At 42.7% G+C, this 21923-nt stretch overlaps 1 protein-coding gene across 7 annotated transcripts in view; it reads left to right on the top strand.

The window, feature by feature from the left end:
• Positions 1-21923, top strand: part of LOC109109037 (girdin-like) — a 71691-nt gene that overhangs the window by 28336 nt on the left and 21432 nt on the right. The window contains exons 15-32 of one of the 7 annotated variants that reach the window (XM_042736180.1): positions 1037-2107; positions 2183-2310; positions 3675-3813; positions 3893-4063; positions 4137-4298; positions 5513-5790; positions 5882-6025; positions 6097-6283; positions 7221-7366; positions 7515-7607; positions 12311-12513; positions 13392-13433; positions 13807-13884; positions 14838-15017; positions 15861-15917; positions 17089-17276; positions 19098-19491; positions 20270-20343. In XM_042736180.1, the coding sequence (XP_042592114.1) occupies positions 1037-2107; positions 2183-2310; positions 3675-3813; positions 3893-4063; positions 4137-4298; positions 5513-5790; positions 5882-6025; positions 6097-6283; positions 7221-7366; positions 7515-7607; positions 12311-12513; positions 13392-13433; positions 13807-13884; positions 14838-15017; positions 15861-15917; positions 17089-17276; positions 19098-19491; positions 20270-20334 (3726 nt within the window). In that variant the 3' untranslated portion in view covers positions 20335-20343. Of the gene's footprint in view, positions 1-1036; positions 2108-2182; positions 2311-3674; positions 3814-3892; positions 4064-4136; positions 4299-5512; positions 5791-5881; positions 6026-6096; positions 6284-7220; positions 7367-7514; positions 7608-12310; positions 12514-13391; positions 13434-13806; positions 13885-14837; positions 15018-15860; positions 15918-17088; positions 17277-19097; positions 21615-21923 lie in introns of those variants that run through there. The other 6 variants (XR_006156225.1, XM_042736181.1, XM_042736182.1 and 3 more) reach the window with 6 other exon arrangements.

The following is a 21923-nucleotide window of genomic DNA, read 5'->3' as shown; positions in this document are numbered from 1 at the left end:
ATCATCTTGAACTCCATGACTGGAAGATGAACATGATCTGATTGGATTTTCCTAAAAATCAGATGAATGATCTAGGAGTTAAAGGTTTTTTAAAGGGATACTCCATCCCAAAATGAAAATTTTGTCATTAATCACTTACCCCCATGGCGCTCCAAACCCGTAAAAGCTCCGTACGTCTTCAGAACACAATTTATGATATTTTGGATGAAAACCGGGAGGCTTGAGACTGTACCATAGACTGCCAAATAAATAACAGTGTCAAGGTCCAGGAAAGTATAAAAGCATCGTCAGAATACTCCATCTGCCATCAGTGATTCAACCGTAACGTTATGAAGCGACGAGAATACTTTTTGTACGCAAAGAAACAAAAATAACGACTTTATTCAACAATTCCTCTCCTCTGTGTCTCTCCAAATCTGCGTAGCGCCATTTTGGAGAATCTGAGCAGTATGCAGGCGGCGTACGCTCTTCTGTGTCAGTCGCGCTGCACTGATGCACTATTTTCTTTCAAACCAAAGTGTGAATATACGTAGAAAACGTATCCTTGTGGCGTGGCTGACACAGAAGAGCGTAAGCTGCCTGCGTACAGCTCAGATTCTCTAAAATGGTGCTGCGGTGATGTGGGGAGAGACAGAGGAGAGGAAGTGTTGAATAAAGTCGCTTTTTGTTTTCTTTGTGTACAAAAAGTATTATCATCGCTTACGGTTGAACCACTGATGGCAGATGGAATATTCTGACAATGCTTTTCATTATTTTCTGAACCATGACCGTGTATTTTACTTGGCAGTCTATGGGACCGTCACAAGCCTCCCAGTTTTCATCCAAAATATCTTAAATTGTGTTCTGAAGACGAACAGAGCTTTTATGGGTTTGGAACGACATGGTGGTAAGTGATTAATGACAAATTTTCAATGTGGGTTGGAGTATCCCTTTAAGAAAATTCCAAACAGTGAAAAAGTGAGGGCCTTAAACTGTCCCATACAGTTGATCGATTGTTTAACTCTTACCTGGCACACCGTGTCTGGTTGTGACGCAGGTCAAGGGTCTGGAACAGGAGAACGATCATCTGAACCAGACCATCGCCTCTCTCAGGCAGCGCTCGCAGGTCAGCGCTGAAGCCCGCGTCAAAGACATCGAGAAAGAAAACCGTGTGCTGCACGAGTCCATCAAAGAGACTAGCAGCAAACTCAACAAGATGGAGTTTGAGCGCAAACAACTTCGCAAAGACCTGGAGCACTACAAAGAGAAAGGAGAAAGAGCCGAGGAGCTGGAGATGGAGGTCCATCGACTGGAGCGAGAGAAGGAGAGTCTGCAGAAGCGTCTTGCTGCTCTCGCCATCACCTGCGGGAAGGTGGAGGTGCTGGAGAAGGAGAATGCCGAGCTGGAAGCGGAGAGCAGGAAACTGAAGAAAGCGGCGGACAGTCTGAGGAATGTTTCCTATCAGATGGAGGTCCTGGAGAAGGAAAACGCTCAGCTGGACGAAGAAAACCTGGAGCTCCGGCGCATGGTGGAGTCTTTACGGTCCACTGGAGCAAAGGCTGCTCAGCTGGAGCTGGAGAACAAAGAGCTGGAGAACGAGAGAACCCAACTCAAAAAGAGTCTCGAGCTCCTGAAGGCTTCGTCCAAAAAAAACGAGCGCCTGGAAGTCAGTTACCAAAGCCTGGACGCAGAGAACCAGCGGCTGCAGAAAGCCCTGGAGAACGGCAGCCGCAAGCTTCAGCAGCTGGAGGGAGAACTGCAGGACACGGAGTTGGAGAACCAGAGCCTGCAGCAGAGCCTGGAGGAGCTGAAGATCTCCAGCAAAGGTCTGGAGCAGCTGGCGCAGGAGAACGCGGCCCTGGAGCAGGAGAACAACCAGCTGGAGAAGGACAAGAAGCAGCTGGAGAAGGAGAACAAACGGCTGCGACAGCAGGCTGAAATCAGAGACTCCAAACTCGATGAAGACAACCTGCGCATCTCTCATCTCGAGAAGGAGAACCGCACGCTGGGCAAGGAGGTCACCGCTCTCAAAGACATGTGTGGTCGCGTGAAAGACTTGGAGAAGGACAATAAAGAACTGGTCAAACAAGCAACCATAGACAAGAAGACCCTGGTCACTCTGAGAGAGGTAAACACGTTTAGCTGGTGCATGCTTGACTGTGGACTGCTTGCACGACTCTTACTGTGATGTTTCCTGATGCAGGAGCTTGTCAATGAAAAATTAAAGACCCAGCAGATTAACAATGACCTGGAGAAGCTGACCCATGAGCTTGAGAAGATCGGCCTCAATAAAGAGGGGCTTCTGGGTGATGAAGAGAGCTCTGATGACAGGTAATTCACACATGGAATTAGGGATGGAACAATTACCGGTTTGACGATAAATCATGATAAAATTCCCCACGGTTAGTATTACCAATTCATATTTTAATTATCATTAAAACCGTATTTGATTACCACAATTTGAACAACTGAGGAAAAAATACTGTCCAGCATAAAGAACAGTTTTAAGTAATAGTCACAGCACACAGAGTAGTTTATTTTTGTGTGAAAACATGTCGGAAAAGCTGGGAGGTTTTAAAAGAGTGATAAGGGAATTATACAAATGAATATATGAAAGAATTAATGGTAACACTTTAGAATTATGTTCCATTAGTTAATGTTAATGTATTAATTAACATGATTAAACAATGAACAATACATTTATTACTGTATTTATTAATCTTTGTTAATGTTAGTTAATGAAAATACAGTCGTTCATTGTTAGTTCATGCTAATTCACAGTGCATTAACTAATGTTAACAAGCAAAACTTTTGATTTGAATAATGCATTAGTAAATGTTGAAATTGACATTAACTAAGGTTTATAAATGCTGTAGAAGGATTGTTCTTGCTCAGTTCATGTAAACTAAAGTAGTTAACTAACATTAACTAATGGAACCTTATTCTAAAGTGTTACCGGATTAATTATATGAATGTACCTCTGAAGATTCTGAGTGTCTTCAGAAAAGATTTGATGGCATTTTGTTTTCACCTTCACTCCATGTAATACCTGTAACTGTCAGAGAGCGAAGTTACAGACACTCACATTCACATTCAGCCTGTGTGCAGCTTCTGTCTGGACAAGAAACAGACTGGATTTACACACCCTGCTGTGAATTTTGATGAAAAACAAGCTTATGTGGATTCTACACATTTAGAAAATTTGGATATTCATGGAGCAGATAAAATACATATAATCATTTATTAATCAATTATCATTTTGACTTTTTAAATTATTTTATTGAAAGGCTGAAATGTGAGGTTTACCATTTTATGAAACTTTTTCAAAGCTTTATTTGTACATGCTATTAGCTAAACAGTTGTCAGTCAGGCTGTCATTTAAAATCCAGACATCATTGGCAATGTCATTGTTTTAGTATTTATGCAAACAAAAAGTCATTTTATTTGTTGTTTGTTGATTTTAAATATAAAAGTTGGTGAAATGATTTATGTGTCAGTACTTTTTGAACATTTCCACAAAATTTTAACAATACCGAGATAATACTAATAAATGTGATCATATTGGTCACTGTAATCGTGATAAGAAATTTTCATACTGTAACATCACTTCAGTAACTAGGGCTTCAACAACATGAATTTACACGAGTGCTGGAGTCATCATGTCACCTGTACAATGCTGTGTTTCTTCTGAGCAGGTTTAAGCTTCTGGAGTGTAAACTGGAGTCCACTCTGAAGTCCTCTCTGGAGATCAAAATGGAGAAGATCGCTGCTCTAGAAGCCCGACTGCAGGAGTCCTCCAACCTCAACCAGCAGCTACGGCAGGAGCTCAAAACGGTTGGGCATTAGGCTTTGTTTGGCTGGTTGGCAGTGACTGCAGATTGTGTTTATTAAGCCTCATTTTGTCCACCCGCAGGTGAAGAAGAACTACGAGGCTCTGCGCCAGCGTCAGGAGGAGGAGTGTTCGGCTCAGAGCTCGCCTGCAAGAGGACGGGAGAACACACAGAGCAAATGGGAGAAGGAAAGTCAGGAGGCCACGCGAGAGCTTCTGAAGGTCAAAGACCGACTCATAGAGGTGGAGAGAAACGTAAGTACCAGCTCATCACTATCAGAATGTCTTTATGTTAGCAAAACGGTTGACATTGCTGATGTTTGTCCAGAATGCCACTCTCCAAGCAGAGAAGCAGGCTCTCCGGACACAGTTAAAGCAGCTGGAATCTCAGAGCGGGAATCTCCAGGCACAGATACTAGCTCTTCAGAGACAGACCGCGTCCCTACAGGAGAACAACACCACATTACAAACACAGAACGCCAAACTACAGGTCAGAGTTGCTCTCCTCACACATTTGTCCAGTCAAACGCTGCTGTAATGCTGTGTGCACTTGATGCATACCGAATATTTGCATCGTGTTAAGCCCAGTGTGTTAAGCACGGGCTTAAAACAAACACAGTTTGACGTTGGTCATAGGAGAAGTCACACTGGAGGACTGTGCGCCAAATCTTCTGACACTGCCAGAAATTCGCCAGAGGACAAATCTGATCGCAACGGCCATTAATCAGCTGTTGGTGAACATATCAAACCAGCGATCAAAGACCACAGATTGTAGCCTAGGATTTTAGGAATCTTTTACGATTTTCAAAATATGTCTCAGACTACCAAATCTTGGCCAAAATCACACCACGTGTTAAGCCCGTGCAATTTTGGCCACGATTTGGTAGTCTGAGACAAATTTAGAAAATCCTAAAAGATTCCTAAAATCCTAGGCTACAGTCTGTGGTCTTTTGATCGTCCTGCAGTGTGACTTCTCCTACGACCAACGTCAAACTGTCTTCATTTTTCAAGATAAGTCATGATCAGAATTAATGCTAGAGATTTCTTCTAACCGCATAAACTCCGGCGCTCTCGTCCTCCGCTCATGGAATTCATATGACATGTTGGCTTTGCTCTGATAAACACCAGTTGCGCAGCTGTTTTCATGTGGGTGTGTAGTGCTGCTTACACTATTCTTCTTAAATACACCGGTATTGCCGCCATTCATATACTTTTAATGATAGCCAACATTACTGCCCTGCGTGCAGTGTAGCTCGCAGTCACTGAACGTGTATGTGTTGATAAGGTAAGGACATGATCATCGTGTTTCTGCAGTCTGAAGGGCGACAATCCTAAAGGACTATTAAAAATTGCACAGTGTGCCCCCAGCTTTACTCACACGAATAAAAACATAAAAACAATTAAAAAAAAAAAAAATTCTGATACAAACCAGGCTCGGCGAATTTGCATCTTTGCATGAACTTTGTATGTAATCTACACGTGCAAATAATTAAATTCACTTTTGTTGTGAACACTTTACTACAGAAAGGGTATGGTAGATATTTCTCCTCGTGAATGTAACAGGAGAATGGTTGTAAAAGCTTTTCAGGCCCCTGAGAGTTGCACAAAACGATCTGCAACTCTTAAATCGATGCTATAACCCTGCCGTGTGCTCATTTACCAGAAGTGCACTTTGAGCTAAACAAGTTTATGATGTGCTGGCAGGTGGAGAACTCGACGCTGAACTCTCAGAGCGCCGCTCTCATGTCCCAGAATGCTCAGCTGCAGACACAGCAGTCCGGTACAGAGAGTGAGAGGGACGTGGCCATTCGAGAGAAGGAGGAACTGCGCACGGTCTACGATCTGCTGCTGCACGACCACGAGAAGCTGTCTGCGCTGCATGAGAGACAGGCCTCGGAGTACGAGGATCTGATCGGCAAACACGGAGAGCTGAAGAGCGGCCACAAGAGCCTGGAGCTACAGCACCGCAGCCTGGAGAACAGGTGCAGACTGTTAACACAGCCAGCAATCACCTGTCATTCCACAGCCACAGGTGTGTTTCTAAATGGAGGGTGTGTGTGTGTGTGTGTGCAGGTACAATCAGCTGCTGAAGCAGAAGACCGAGCTGGAGCAGCTGGAGAGAGAACTCACAGCTGAGCGAGAGAAGATGATCTCCGACAGCAAGAGCCATCAGGACACGGTCGCACAGTACCAGAGGCTCAGCGAGGAGCACCACACGTGAGTGTCAGGATGAGGAGTATCTCTCTTGACTGAGGCCGATCTCTCATGAGTGTCTCTCCTGTGTGCAGGCTGAACTCCACGCACCAGCAGCTCCTGAAGGACAATGAGCTTCTGCAGACAGATCATAAGACCCTTAAGAGTCAGCTGAACACGGCCCGGCTGGAGCAGACGCGTCTGGAGGCCGAGTTCTCCAAACTCAAGGAGCAGTACCAGCAGCTGGACATAACCTCCGCCAAACTCACCAACCAGTGCGAGGTACACGCTTCACCATCTCACACGGCCGGCAGGTCCAGGACTGGGGTTTGGGCTTACAGAACACTTGTGGTGTTAACAAAAAATACCACAACAAAAACAACTAGACAAATATAAATAAAAATAAAAAATTTGATAAAGACAAATAAACAGTCAGTAATAAAATAGGAACAAATAAATCAATTAGCAATAGCATAAATAAATATGACTAAACAAATTTCAGGTACAGAAATTGGAATCAAAAGTTTAAAAACTGCATAGTTTTCTTTTCATAAATAAATATAGATGAATCCTCATTAAAGTTATTAAAGATATTCAGTCAAGATCAGTGAATGATTTTCTTTTGTTCTTTGATTTACATTAATGACAGGCAGCATGTTTATTAGACTGATGTCTCTTTAACACCAGACACACGCAGATCTAAAAACACTGTACACAAGAGTTTTCTTTCTCATCTGTTTACGTTCACTTAAGACAAAAACAGCTGTCTTCATGATGATATACTGACATCGTTTTCTGCATGCTGGTCGACAAATATGAAAGAAGTCAGTTCCGGCTCGGAGCAGTGAAATGCACATAATGGTTTGAGAATGGACACAGAACTGATGCTGTTTCTTATCTCTATGCTTCAGACGTGTGTGCTGCATGCAAACAGAGCACAAGTTCTGTCCATTCCTGCACTTAAGTCGTTCAAAATCACATTAAAATGTGAATGCAGGAATCGTTAAGCGGGATTGAAATGCGCACGTCTTATCGAACACCCAGTTTTTGGGAATTTGGAACCGGTTCTAAAATGTATGACTCTACACTTCCCAATCTCGCATCAGCATGTGACGTTCTCATGTGCACATGTAAACTCATAAATGTGGTGAACTAAATAGTTGTTTGCAAACAAAGACATGTGGAGGGTAACTGTGTTTGTGTGAAATGTGTCCTGCAGTTGTTAAGTCAGCTGAAGGGGAATCTAGAGGAAGAGAACCGGCATTTGCTGGATCAGATCCAGACCCTCATGCTGCAGAACCGGACCCTGCTGGAGCAGACCATGGAGAGCAAAGACCTGTTCCACGTCGAGCAGAGACAATACATGTGTGACATCACTTTATTTCTACACGCCTAATTCACGCCCTGTTATTTTACCCTCTTCTAAAACTATTTACCTGTAAATTTGCATCACCTCCTGTGTGCTGATACACTTTGATGCTACCATACTTCTCTCTGTCTCTCTCACACACAGTGATAAACTCAATGAACTTAGAAGACAGAAAGAGAAACTTGAGGAGAAGATTATGGATCAGTATAAATTTTATGACCCGTCACCTCCGCGAAGGTAAGTGCACCATCTCACGCACCCCACTGGATGTGTTTGTAACCCACAATAGCACAATACACTGGAGAAATATCGTCCAATCCAATGCTTCCTGGATTGAGAATGTCTAAACTATGACTAAAGTTCTGTTCATTGTCCACCACTTGTTTGCTCATTCACTATACTCATATAGAAAATGGTTTTATAGGGAGCGATTTCAGATTTCAGTGTTATTTTGCTGTTCGTTGGGACTGAAGCCTGGTTTTTGTGCAGCATGCACTAATACACAGAGACAGGATAGCACAGAGTGGATTATTTGCACTACTCAAACAGTCTGCCCTTTAGAGCACAAACCACATCCAAACTGTCTATATTCAACACAGAGTGCTACATATATGAAAGAGATATATAGAGAGGATCAGACATCTCAAACAGTTATAGCCTAAAAGTTATAAACAGCACTGACAAGAAGAAGAGATAACACAAGTGCCATGCACCAACATAACGTACACGCTTTTCAAACTGCACATCATCACCAGTGTTACTGGTATCCTGCCTTCTACCATATATACTGAATTAGCAAATCTTCATTCTGAAAACAAAGCCCTTTAGTACTTCAGTTTTTTTCATAGTTTGTGAATTGGTTTCCGGCTATGTGATTGTTCTAGAGATCCACACATTATCTGCCACCATGGTTTGGCATTGCTAAGGCCATGCTGTCCGCTCTGCACTTATTGCAGCAAACTTTGCACAGATCTTTATGCAGGATGTCTGCAAAGACCCTTTGAATGGTGTGCAGCCAAAACCTCTGCTTCATCAAAGGACTGGGCTGACCAGTGGAAGGTGGAAGCATGGAGCTGAAGAAAATAGCTCACATCTTATTCCCTATTGCAGCTTTGGTTGATCTCCCTTATAAGGATAAACGAAAGATATGCAGGCCGAATACTTCCATAACACAACTAGGATGGGGGAAGAGCATGTTGTGAAAGGGAATATCACTCTCCACAACGCTAGACATCAAGCAGCACAAAGATAAGACAATAGACAATACATGGCCGGCAGCTCTAGCCATGGCTAGTCACTCGAGGCTACACGTGCGATAGTTTTGCACTATTCCCATAATATGCTAGACCTTTCTGGCTTTCCTGAAATGAATGAAGAATCTAAACTCAAAGTGAACTTGAAAATGGTTAATTTACCCCGACACTGTCAGCAGTCTGTTAAATTCTGGGAATGGAGAGAATGGAGTTGGTGCAACAGATCTTAGAGAGATGCAGCAGGGCTAACTTACATTTGCTTGGCTCATTAGACAACAAGCAATGTCCACTATTCTTGTCACTGAGGGAAAGAAACAGCACTAGATCTGGATGCTTTGGGATATCTGTGCTCAGTATTATGCCATATGTTTCCCTGACTCTGAGCAAGATCAGATGTAGTCAGAAGCAGATAGCGAAGTCATGGACAGCAGAAGTAATGTGGGTGGTATATGTCAGGCCATGGCATCTGCTCCTTCAGGTAGAACATACTGCACTCATACGCTCATAGTTGGAACTTCTGGGTGTGGCTTGTAAAAGGTTCAGTCCAAGTGTTATTTGGTTTCCTCTGAGTACGAGTAATATTGTTTGAAATCATTAAAGTGGTTTCCACTAGGTCTTTGAACAACTTTGGAACTGGAAGGTACAAGGAATCCAAATTTCATTTATTTTGTGGGATTACTGGCCTCAAATGTGACCCAGTGAAATCACAGGTGATTCTTGAATCCCATTTATATTTATGCATTTAACTGATGCTTTTATCCAAAGCAACTTGCATTGCATTCAATCTTTCTCAGTTCATGGTGTCATTGAGAAATGGACCTGTGACCTTGACATTGTTAGCACCGTGCTCTACTGTTTGGGCTACACTACAGGAATACTAACCAGGTAGCAACCAACTAGCTCCAGGGTACTTTAAAATGTTTAACATGCAGCCTGGGCAGCTACTGCCCTTAGTGCTCAACACTTCAATTATAAAATGCTTTGAGAGGCAAGCCAAAGACTACATTTGTTCCTCACTCTCCAATTCACCAGTTTGCCTATCACCGAAGCACGCCATCCTCTCCCACTTAAATTACATGAAGGCTAACCACCTTAGGTTGCTGTGAGTTGGTTACAGTTAAGCATTCAACTCTGTAATCTCCACCAGGCTCGTCTCCAAGCTTTGGACATTAGGACTTTCTCCATCTGCCTGTGGGTCATTTTCGCTTATCCTAAACATTAGGCCTTTAATAGGGCAACTGAGAATTGCTCTCCCATTAAAAGTACAACTATTAATGGTATGATATTATGATATTAAACTCACTAGTCTGCCTCACTAATTTGTTTCCCAAAGGCTTCATAAGCCAAAGTGCCTCGTAAAGACTGTTGGTGCCTATGGTTTCTACGATCTACTTGGGTTTACAGCGCTTTTGGAAAATACAGCCCAGTCTGTTGCAGAACAGTCCTGGCACATCCTTAATACACAGCGTGGCACATTAATACATTTACCGTCCCAGATGTCTAAAGGATGTTCTCTCAGATAGAAAGCACCATCTCATATAGCATCACCTCTTAGGTCTATAATGCCCTTCAGAGAGTGATGCTTTCATCTAAACTCATCACCAGGAGGGATTTGCCCTCCCTACAGCACACAGACTCCAGAAAGTGGAGGATAAGAGCCAGGATAAACAGTTGTGCTTAAACATTTCTATGGACTGCTAATGCCATTATGCAGATGCACTTTTATAAACTGATTTAGTACATTCAGTGATAACCCACACACCTGTGGGAATTTCATCAATTACACAGTGACTGCACTCATCTTCTTTCCTTGTGTAGGAAGTATAAATCATTTGCATTGCATTGAGATCTTGGAGGCACGTCACTACGACAATGCACCCTGAATGCCACCACAGATTCATGCAGAATTTCTCCAGGCTGGTCTTACTCCCAAATTCATCATTTCTGCCTAAGGTGATTAAACCGGGATTAGGTTGTTTGAGAGTAGAAATCCCTGTGTTTCATTTTTCTCTCTTCGGTTCTGCGGAGGAGAACAGATGGCACGGTTTATTCCCACTGAGGCCATCGATTGTGTGTTTAGATGGGAACAGATGAACAGTTTTTTTAGTTTGCAACAGCATTATAAGTGCCACAGCTGACTCACATAGTAACACGGAAGTCTTCAACCCTGCTCCATGAGGTCCACTGTCCTGCAGAGTTTAGCTCCAACCCTGATCAAACTCACCTGAACTAGAAAATAAAGGTCCGCAGGTTCCATTGGAAAATACAGGCAGATATGTTGAAGCAGGTTGGAAATAAACTTTGCAGGCGAGTGGATCTCGAGGAGCATGGATAAAGACCTCTGGAATAACAGATACCATTATGTTGGCTAATTCAGTTAAAGGCCTATTTCTGCCAGGAGACCTGAGAGCTAATTTTGCTAGAGAAATTACTATCTCTGTTGAGGACATATGGGAAGCAGCAAACTGGGCTTCTCTCCACAAGCTTATGAGGTTTGGCTGGATGCTACGAGGTTCTCTCTTGCACATGTAATGTTGTAAGGAAATCTTAGAGAAGTTCCAGGTGTCCTAATACTTACTAGTTGCCAGGTGACTGAACAAGTGGACACTGTTTATATCCCAGAGAAGTTGAGGTTATGACTAGACTACAGCCCTGGTTCTCTTGGGGTGATAGAGGACATTTTCATCTGCTCGGAGGTGCTAATTATGAATGTGTCCGTGCAGTGGATAATGTAGGGAAGGGGCAGGGCTTGCTAATGCAGTGCTTCCCAACTATGCTCTTGGAGCCCCCAACACTGCACATTTAGCATGTCTCCTTAATCAGATACACCTGATTCATTTTATCAGCTCATTCGTAGAGACTCCAAGACCTGAGATGTGTAAGACAAAGGAGACCTGCAAAATGTGCAGTGTTGGGGGCTCCTGGAACAGGGTTGGGAACCACTGATTTAATAGACTGGTCATGTCGGTGCTGATGGCCTCGTGGACTGTGCGCCAACTTACAGTGCTGTTGCACTTTGGACATCCTGAGTTTGAGTCCCTGCTTGAACTCGGGATGTCCGAAGATAACTATATACCTTTGTCCATATTAGGGATTTCCTGGAGCGTTGTTCATTGCAATTACTTCTGCAATGCATATGTGGAGTTTCTGCGCAAGGGTGCCCACCGGCTTCCACTATGAAGCAGTCATTACATTATGTGTGTACTTAGTAATGCTCATGATACCAGGTAAAAATAGGAAAGATAATACTTTTCTCTAAAGAAATAGGATTTTATAGGATGCATAAGATTCCCTGAAGTATTGTCATTTATATCGTTATTGCAGTAAATACCAGAAATTACTGTTATATATTTTGAAGCACATATCGTCCATCCCTATTCAATAAAGACAATAAAATGCCAAAAATAAATCATTAAAAAAATAAATAACTAATATACTGGCCATTAACCTGAAAGTGTCATTGTGGATGAGCGCAGATCCCTCAGTCAGGTATCTCTTACCTCCCTTGTATTGTAACCACAGTTACAATACACCCTGAAGTTATTCCATAGAGTTTAAAACCTCAGATCAGCAATGTCTGTAAGCATTTTATTCTCCTGGTGTGTTGCAGTGTTTTGGGGTTTCAAATTATTGCATGAGATGCTTTACAGGACATAGGTCACATGATAAGAGTTGCTGTTTCTGCAGGAGGGGGAACTGGATCACGCTGAAGATGAGGAAGCTCATCAAGCCAAAGAGTCGTGAGCGCATGCGCTCTCTCACGCAGACTCCGTCCCGCTCCGAGTCCAGTGAAGGTTTCCTGACGCTGCCGCAGCCGGACAGTCAGGACAGCTCGTCCGTTGGCTCTGGATCCAACTCACTGGAGGACAATCTCACCCACCACAGCAGCAGTGAGTATTGGCACACCTCCTGTTCTTTTCTTGCAGTTAACTCAGTCAGTCACTTCACTCCGGAATCACTCCGACACGTTTAGCTAATGACTGAACCCAATGGTTCTAGCTGATTCTTTTTTGGATTTCCACTTGATTCCACATGCTCAGAGGTGTGTGTCGGAGGCGTGGTCTGAATGCTCGTACATGTTGGTGGTGCATGTGGGTTTAATATTGGGGAATGTCCCTCTTGATCCCAAACACCATCTTTTGTTTCCTGTCATCAGTTATATGCCCCCATGACTTTTCCCAAATAATCATTTGTTTGTTGAAGGGGTCATGAACTGAGATCCACTTATAATGTTCTCATGATTTTTACATAAAAAAAAAAACAACATAATTTAGAATAGGCTATTTTCTGTCCTGTTTTTAACCCCCTTCATCAGAATGCTCTGTTTGAATAGACTCGGATAGGATTGTAGACTCGGAAGTAAACGTCCACTGCTGTGATTGGCTAACAGTTGTTTGGGGCTTCTCTGGCCTTCAGATGGAGATTTACTGCTGATCACAGAACCGTGCTTCACTGACTAGATGCGCATGACTATGGCAGCTTCTGCCTAATTGCGGTTGCAATATCTTTGTGATTTATCATTGTGAGTTCATGACCCCTTTAATCGATCATCACAATGAGCAGTCAAAACTGTATTTGTGAAGTCAGCACAACAGAAAGTTGTTAAATGTCCGTTTATTGTCTCTGTGTGATTTTGTGCACACACAACAGAAAACAGCTCAGCTAGAAAATGATTTCAGCAAACACACTTTTGACATCATATGAGATGTATGATCGTGCAGTTCTGGCCTGACACTCTCTCTTGTGTTTTCTTGCTTGCTTTGCCAAGGGAAGAGAGTTGAGAAAAGCCAAACGCAGGCTTCCTCTAACGGTATGCTGTCAGTCAGCCCATGAACACTCTGCATTTGTGTTCTTCTCTATTAAAAGGTGCAATGTAAACAGTCTGTGTGACTGCAGTTCATCACTTGACCGCCATAGTTCTCCAGTGTCATTCACTCATCTGTGCATGAGAACACAGCAAGAACATTGCACCCTTTAATACTCATTTGCTGTTGTCCTGTTGGCATCAGACGGTGTGGCGTACGTTTCACTTCATGTGTGTTCATTTGCCGTCCAACTTAGTGATCATGTTAACGTACGAGCATCAGTTTGACAGGAAGGTGCGCTGGTTGTCATGCTAACATGCGTCTGTTCTCTCCTCCCGCTCGTTGTGTTTCTTTGCCCCGCTGTCTGTCCGGCGACAGCGCTGAAAAAGCTTGCGTTCATGAGGAACCGATCCAAGGAGAAAGACCGAGTGAAGGCCGTCTACCGCCGCTCTATGTGTAAGACATCTGATCGTCCTCATCCATCACGCTCTTCACACTCTAACTGTCCTTGTCTTCTGCAGCGGCCGCCTAAAGCTCTCCCATCATCTATCACCATCAGTCACTTCACAAACCTGCACGGTCTTTGCTCTCTTGTTGACCCATAAGTGACCGTGTCACAGTTAATGTTCATCTTTTCAGATGCATAATTGTAGTGAAAAATAAATATACTAAAATCTATCTGAAATGGATCTTTTTCATGCTAAGTATACTACAAATACATTTACATATTATATACTTCATAAAAATACCCTGCAGTTGCACTTTTAGTATACTAAACTGTTATATTTAAGTCTGCTTAATTGGAACAACTAATTTTGCACTTTAATTGTGCGGAAGTAGTGCTGAGGTCCAACTAAAGATATACTGAAGTATATTTAATTTGTGCTTAAGTGGGAATACTGCAAGTTTACTTCAGGTACACTTTAAACATATAAGGCGTAATATTAAGAAATGTGCATTGTGCAATAGTAGTACTCCAAATAAAGAGTTCAGTGCCCCACATCCTAGACTGTTTTCATCCTAGAAACTAGCACCCATCCCAGACAGTGAATGGATAGTTTAGGGACAACATCTCACATATAATATGTCAGGGTTAGCTAGCACTAGTGCCGTGCTACCACACTGTTGAACTGCACACTGCGTGCTGGACTTCCAGTGTTAGTGTATTAGAAACACGTGTCTGAGTGTGTCTCCACAGACCTTACACAGCTTTAATAGTATCATCAGTGAATCGTGAGCTTGTGTGAATGTCTTCTGTGTGTCCTGCATCATCACTCCACTAATCACTTGCATTCAGCCTTGCTGTCCTTCTTCATCTTTCTTTTCTCCGGTATTCACTCATATTGACCGCATGCGTCTTGCAGGCCTTCACTGTGTTCATGCAGTGTGTGTGTGTGTGTGTGTCTCAGCCATGAACGACCTGCTGCAGACGATGGCAGTGTCCGAGGGTCAGTGGTCCAGCAGCACGGATCATCTAGAAGCTCCAGACGAGGCCATTGGCGCTCAGCATGGGAAGGAGTTTGGATCCATGGACTACACCGGCCTGAGCCTGACCCACGGCCGCAGCGCTCGCCATCGCTCCGATACAGGTCTGTGTTTACTGCTGGACACAGGGGCACACTCCACCAAATTAGGCCTGTAATGTAACACAAACATGATGGTTTGGTATGTACCTCGGTTCCTTGTGGTTTCGGTACAGCAGGAGGAAAAAAACTAAACTGGTTTACTGAACGAATTGCTTTTTCTTTAAATTCAATTACAATTATAATTTTCTTAGGGATAAAAATCTACCTAAACTATAGGGAGCCCCTCTTACATTACTATTTATTTTTAGCTATAATAATCAACACTCAAATTAAAAATTTGTATGCAAACATGTAAATTGCACATAATGCAGTTTTTAAATTAACTTTTTAAATTATACAGTTTTTATTTATTGTTGAAATATTCATTTACACGGTGGCTGTCATAACTTGTTTGATAAAAGATTTCTTTAAACATACATTAATTTAGACATCACTGACAGGTAAAATATAATTAGTATTTAGTCTAATATTTCTCAAAATGGTCTTCTCTAGACTTCATTTCTCTAGCAAGTAACGAGCTGTGGACACTGATGACTTGCCGGAGGTAAATGAAATGCTATGTGACATTTGTTCATTTATGTTTATTTCATGTTATAACTAGTAGTAAAGATGAAGCGATAATTGCGCTGCCATTAGAACTGAGGCGTTTTTACAGCAATCTGTCGTGCTGCATCAGAATGGCATTTATTGTCTGATTTTCCTGAGAAAATGAAATGATTTGTTCGGTACATGTGCACAATGAACCGAAAGACCTGTACCGAAGGTTTTCGGTAAGAATGCGTGTGTGTGTTACACCCCTAGAGCAAACAGAAGCGAGTGTTGATGTCTGTCATGTGCGTGTTGCAGGTGCAGCCGCGTCCAGCGAAGACGTCACGCAGCTGTCGTCGGAGGAGCGAGCTCAGGGTGAGTGACTGCTCCTCCAGCACCGGTCTGTCCGCTCCATCTGTTGACCCAGCGTGAGGTCATCTCCTGCTGCTCCCACTGATCCCGCTCCAGCTCTCACAGCCTGCATGTTGCATCATTCAGACGGCTGTCTAGTTAACGCTGTGTACATTCTCTTTTGAATTCATGACATGGACTAAATGGCTGCATCTTTCACTATTTGGATGTTTTTTTATTTATAGGTGTGTATATTTTGTTTTTGATTAATATGTGCAATAATACTTTGCACTCTAGTCACTGTTGGCAACAATTGGGGAACTGTGTGCACATCCATGTGTTTAATCAGATATCATTAGATTATGGACAAGTGTTTCCTGCACACAAGAACAGCCGTGAGCCGTGATGTCTGATTCAACACTTACGCACCCATTCTTAAGGAGTCAGCTGAAACGATTCATAAAACAGCCTCAAACTTGTTTAAGTAATAGTGAGATAGTTAATCAGTAAATCATTCAGATCCACTACTGAGTCACTGATTTGTTACTCATATTATGATGTGCAATTAAAATGACATATGCCCAGTCCAAATACCCACCCTTGTGGTCTCGGCCACTTGAGAGCACGTCCACAAGACTGTCCCAGGTCTTAAAAACTTAAAAGCGCAGTACCCTTAATGCACACTAAATCCATGCTATCTCGAAAACCGCTCCAGATCAGTGTATCCCATCTTACACCATGTTGTGAAACTAAATCATGAGTCTTTGTTAGATGTTGCGAGAGGTCACAGAAAGCTTTCCCATGTAAGTTAAATATTAATAATAATTAGAAATTAAATATAATTTGGTAGTAAAACAAAGTGTTGCACATCTTATTGATGCAAAGATGAGTATATTTATTTTGTACATTTTCAACTGCTTTTTATCAAATTAGAATCACCACAAATTAAATTGTCATCTGTTATAGAAGAGATATTTAGAAGTTTATTTAATGCAAAGTATTGAGAATAAAAATTAAGTGTTGAAGTAGTCAAGTGCAAAGACAGCAAGTGTGGGTATTTGGACAGGACAATAGTTTTGGCTTTTGGAAAGGGCAGTTTGTTTTGGTTTTTCCAAATGTGCAGGAATATTCATAGAGACGAGTGATCTTTAAATGCACAGATGCAGTCAGGGTTGTGCTGGTGTGTGTTGCGCAGGTGTGATGAACGGCAGTGCGAGTCGGCCTCAAAGTGAGAGCAGTGATGTCAGTGTGAGTCTGGACAGTCCCGCGAGGCAGACCTCAGTGCAGCACAGCTCTCTGGACGGCAAACACAGGGCCAAATCTGCAGGAAGTGAGATGGTTTCCCTGCAGCAGTTCCTGGAGGAGAGCACAGAGCCAGCAGAGGTGATGCACACATACACACCTCTTCATGAAGTTAACCAAGAGCCCAATCATTGAGTCCTGTCTGTCATCATTACCAGTGTATACAAGCAGCAGTCAAAGTTATCTGTCTGTGACCGACTGTATGGATGGTGACTGGAGTCACTGTTTATATTAAAGTAAAATGAACGGATGATTTCACAGGACTAAACTCAACTAAACTCAAACTCACTTCGTGATAATTTACTCACCTCCATGTCATCCAAGATGTTCTATTTTCTATAAAAGAACTTAAGAAAAACATTCCAGGATTTTTCTCCATATAGTGGTCTTCAATGGGGATCAACGGGTTGAAGGAACAAAATGCAGTTTCAGTGCAGCTTCAAAGGGCTCTACATGATCCCAGCAGAGGAATAAGGGTCTTATCTAGCCAAACAATCTGTCATTTTCTAAGAAAAAAAAAATTGTATACTTTATTTTTTTTTACCACTATATATTTTAATAAATTGATGTGAAAATGTATATACTATTAAAAAGGTGTTGAGAAAAATTAAATGGAAAAAAACCTGTAATATTTTTTTTTTTATTAAAGTGGAAATCAGGTTACTAAATAAACTTGACTGACTGCTACTTTAAAAGGATATTATTTGTGTTGTTTATTATTTATTTTAATGTATACTATATAATTTTGTGCAATTACTTGCCTGTCCGTTGAGGGTAATATTTTATGTATTTGAGGTTTGAGATGAATGGTGGAAATGGTGAACAGAGAGAGAGGGCAAACATTTTGCATTTTAGGTCAGCATTTCAGCCAATATAGTCTTTAATAGCTTGCATAGCACTTCATCTTTAATAACGTGGGATTTTGACCAAATCTTTTCAATCTTGATTTTTGTAAAATTTTGCAACGATGTTTTTTGTTTTGTGAAAAATTAGGTAATAATAAAGAAAAAACCTTAAAGTAACTACAAATGAGCGTGTAAAGCAAATATCTTTAAAAGAAACTGCATGTGGAGTAGGGCTGCACGAATAATTGAATGCGATGATCATGCGCATCTTGTCAGTAAAGCCGGTTCTGTGATCAGTAGTAAATCTCCATCACATGCTTTCAGATGGTGCAGCATTTACTATACAGAGCCGTAGTTTACTGACAAGCTACACAAAACAATATGACTATATGATTGCACAATTATGAAATCAAAGAAATCGTTCTGCGATATTGACAGCTGTTTGTGTAGCTTGTCAGTGAACTACGGCTCTGTGAAGTAAATGCTGCTCCATCTGAAAGTTTGTGAAAATACCACATTTAATAACATGATTTTACTCCAAACTCACTTCATAACGTCAGTCGAGTGTTTGAAATAAATCCTTCAGTGAGATGATGTGGCTTCTTACACAGAATAAGACAGTCAACACATTTCATAGCATTCTTAACAGTGATAAAAGCATTGCATTATTATATACTTTATTATAATGAAAAATATAATAAATCATATTGTCACAGCCATGTGTTTATTAGTCACGCTGAATCAATGAAAGCAGCTGAATCTTCTGTATATTCAGCTAGCGCTATAGGGATTTCCTGGGTTTCTTCTGTGGGGTGTATTTGGAGTTTCTCTGGTCTTCAGATATTTAATGCTGATCACAGAACCCTGCTTCACTGACCAGATGCACATGACTATCACAGCTTCTGTCTAATCGCGATATCATTTCAATTTATCATGCAGCCCTAGTGTGGAGCATGCCCCCGATCCATGCAGTGTTCTTGCCTTTTCCCCCTCACCTGTTTGCATCTCTGCTTGTGCTCAGTGCAGTATGTAAGAGTGTCTTCTCCTCCCTGCGCAGGCCGCGCTCTCAGCACAGTCGTCTGGTGTGTCCGGAGCCGCGCCGCAGGCGTCCAGGGATCGTGTGAAGAGCCGAGGCATCCTGCGCTCAGCCAGCGGTAAGGCCTCTGCGGCGGACAGCGCTCGAGCCGGTCAGCTGGGCCGCCCCAGCTTGCGCAAGGCCGAGAGCACGCGGTCCAAGGGCTCTGCGCCGCCCCGAGCTGGCCTGTCAGCACAGAGCAAAGCCTCGTCAGCGTCGCTGTCGGAGCGTCTGGACTCGACCGCAGGCCTGCCCCGCGCCAGCAGCGTCATCTCCACCGCAGAGGGCTCTGTCCGCCGCACCAGCATCCATGAGCTGCTCTCCAAGGACAGCCGGCAGCCCGTGCTGGTGGACCCTGCACCTACCCGCTCCCAGAGTGAGTACAGTGACCCAGCCCTGCCCAAGTCCACTAGCATGCCCTGCCGCGTAGAGGAGCCCGAGCCGTCCAGCCTGCAGGCCTTTCTAGGTCCCTCCTTCACCGTAGACTCCATCTTTCTGGACTCCATCTTTAGCGAGCCAGCGGTGACGGGCGGTGCTAGAAACCAGACCATCCTGTCCCTCAACACGGCTCTCGTTAGTAACATTAGCGGCCCTCCCCATAAGGCCAAGCACTCAGATGAGCAGTCCGAGCCCGATCCCGAGGCCGGCTTCCCCTCGGAGGACGGCCAGTCGCTGTGGTACGAGTACGGCTGCGTGTGACCCCTGACCCCCGCCTGCATGAGTCCGGTCTGTGTTGTGTCTTTGTAGCGACGCTCATGTGATTCTTCTGTTGGACTGAACCTCCATCACTCTTGTATTAACTGATGCTGTCTGCTGTGTGTGTAACCGCTGATCCACTTCATATTTATGAACAACACAGGCTTGTAGAACAAGTCCCATGATGCTCTTCTGATTGTTTTATTTAAATGACACGGTGCGGGTGTTTGTGTGCATGGCTTTATCCTCCACGCTGCGTTCTGACGCCTGTGATCTGGTGTGGGTTGTGTTGGCGTGTGATGTGAGGCCGGACCTCAGGGAGACTGTATGAACACACCGCTCTCTGCTGACCCAGCACCGGCCGTGTTCGATGCATGCTGTGTATCCACATAACGTCGTTCAGGACATTGATTCTTCTGTAATGTGCCGTTTAAGTGTGGCTTGCTTTCGTTCTGCAGATGTGGAAGTGTTACAGGAAAACAGGAAGACTAAGAGCAGAGGTGGAGCTCAGAGTTTGTCCTGAATTCACACGGTGAGTGTCACGATCCTCCTCAGGAAACTCGTTGTTCACCTCCAGCCCAAAGTACAGGGAGCCCCATGCATTCCTCACTGATCATAATCATGATAATTAGCATTGAGGGGGTCATGACATTATTTTTTTTTAATATGTTCCTTCAGCTTTACTTATAACATTAATAAAGTAAAAAAAAATTTTTTGAAAAATGATTTTCAGCGTTCATTCTGAACTTCTCTCTAAAACAGCCTGTTTTCAAGGGGCGTGTCCTTTAGGCTTCTCAGTAATCGGCCACTGTTATGATTGGCTAACGTCACTGCATAGTAAACACTATCAACTCCCCTCTCTATTGTGAGAGTTTTGACAACATAATCAAAATAAAACGGTCATTTCCAGACAGATCATTATGAAATCATCTACTTGGGGTTGGTGATGCAGCTGCAGTCGGATCTAGTGCTGCTTCATCTTTCAACAAATGTTTCTTTGTGACTCTCCATGACACTGTGCCTCGATTACAAAACAAACGCTCCGATCAATCCTCGGACATGATCCGGCTGCTATTAAGAATAAACTATCCACTTGTTCCTTTCATTCGGATCCTTCTGATATCTGTACCAAGATGCGCTCGTTCTTTCCCTGCGTTTGTCCTGACATCAGACTCGAGCGCTGGACTGTCAGAAAGTGAACGCACATCTGTGTACTGTATCCAGTGTAGACAAGAGAGCGCCAATGATTCTGATTTCTGTTTGCTTTTGACGCGACGTGACACTCGCATTCAAGCGTGATCAAGTGTTAGTGACTGAACGCCAGTGGGCGGGGCCTGTGTCGACGCGTTGCTCTGGGGGTGGGGTTTATGTAAATGACTGCACCCAGCTGACATCACCTTGCCCCTCAGATCCAAAACGAGCCGTCTTCTGAGGGTCATTACATAAATGATTTTTATTAATGATGAGCACATTTTAAGCTATGAAACTTGCAGGATGTATTAAGCATACAAAGACCTCTTCTGTGTCAAGGGAAATTTGATTTCTCATGTCATGACCCCTTTAAACAGCATCATCAGAAATATTTTCACACTGAATCTCCAGATTGAAGGCAGGGAAGGTGATTTGGGTCAGAAACATTGTTATTTCGTTTTGTTCTGCTGGTTGAAAGTCTCTTCACATCCCAATAGCAATCACTAAGTGCTCTAAATGTATTTATATGTATTTATATTGTCTGTGGAAGGCGTAGGACCATAAAATGTTAAAACAATATTCACATAATCCCATTACATTGTCATATTTAGTGTTTTATATATATATATATATATATATATATATATATATATATATATATATATATATATATATATATATATATATATATATATATAGTAGTTTGTTTGGTTAATATCTTCTTTCTCTGTGTGAATGAGAGTGATCTGTTCATTTTTCATTGCTTTATTTTGCGCATTCATGTTCACGATAAATATGTAATAAAATTTCTAGTTCAAACATTTGATATCAATATTGTTTTTAATCACAAGTATTCATAGTTGTTTTCGTACTCACCTGGCTGCATTACTGATACTGCTTTTCCACCGGGGCATCCTTAAA

This window comes from Cyprinus carpio, chromosome B13 (assembly GCF_018340385.1).
Source record: "Cyprinus carpio isolate SPL01 chromosome B13, ASM1834038v1, whole genome shotgun sequence".
In the NCBI taxonomy this organism is placed as follows: Eukaryota; Metazoa; Chordata; class Actinopteri; order Cypriniformes; family Cyprinidae; genus Cyprinus; species Cyprinus carpio.
The sequence above is the reverse complement of the archived record's forward strand: the minus strand, read 5'-3'. Positions and strand labels throughout refer to the sequence as shown.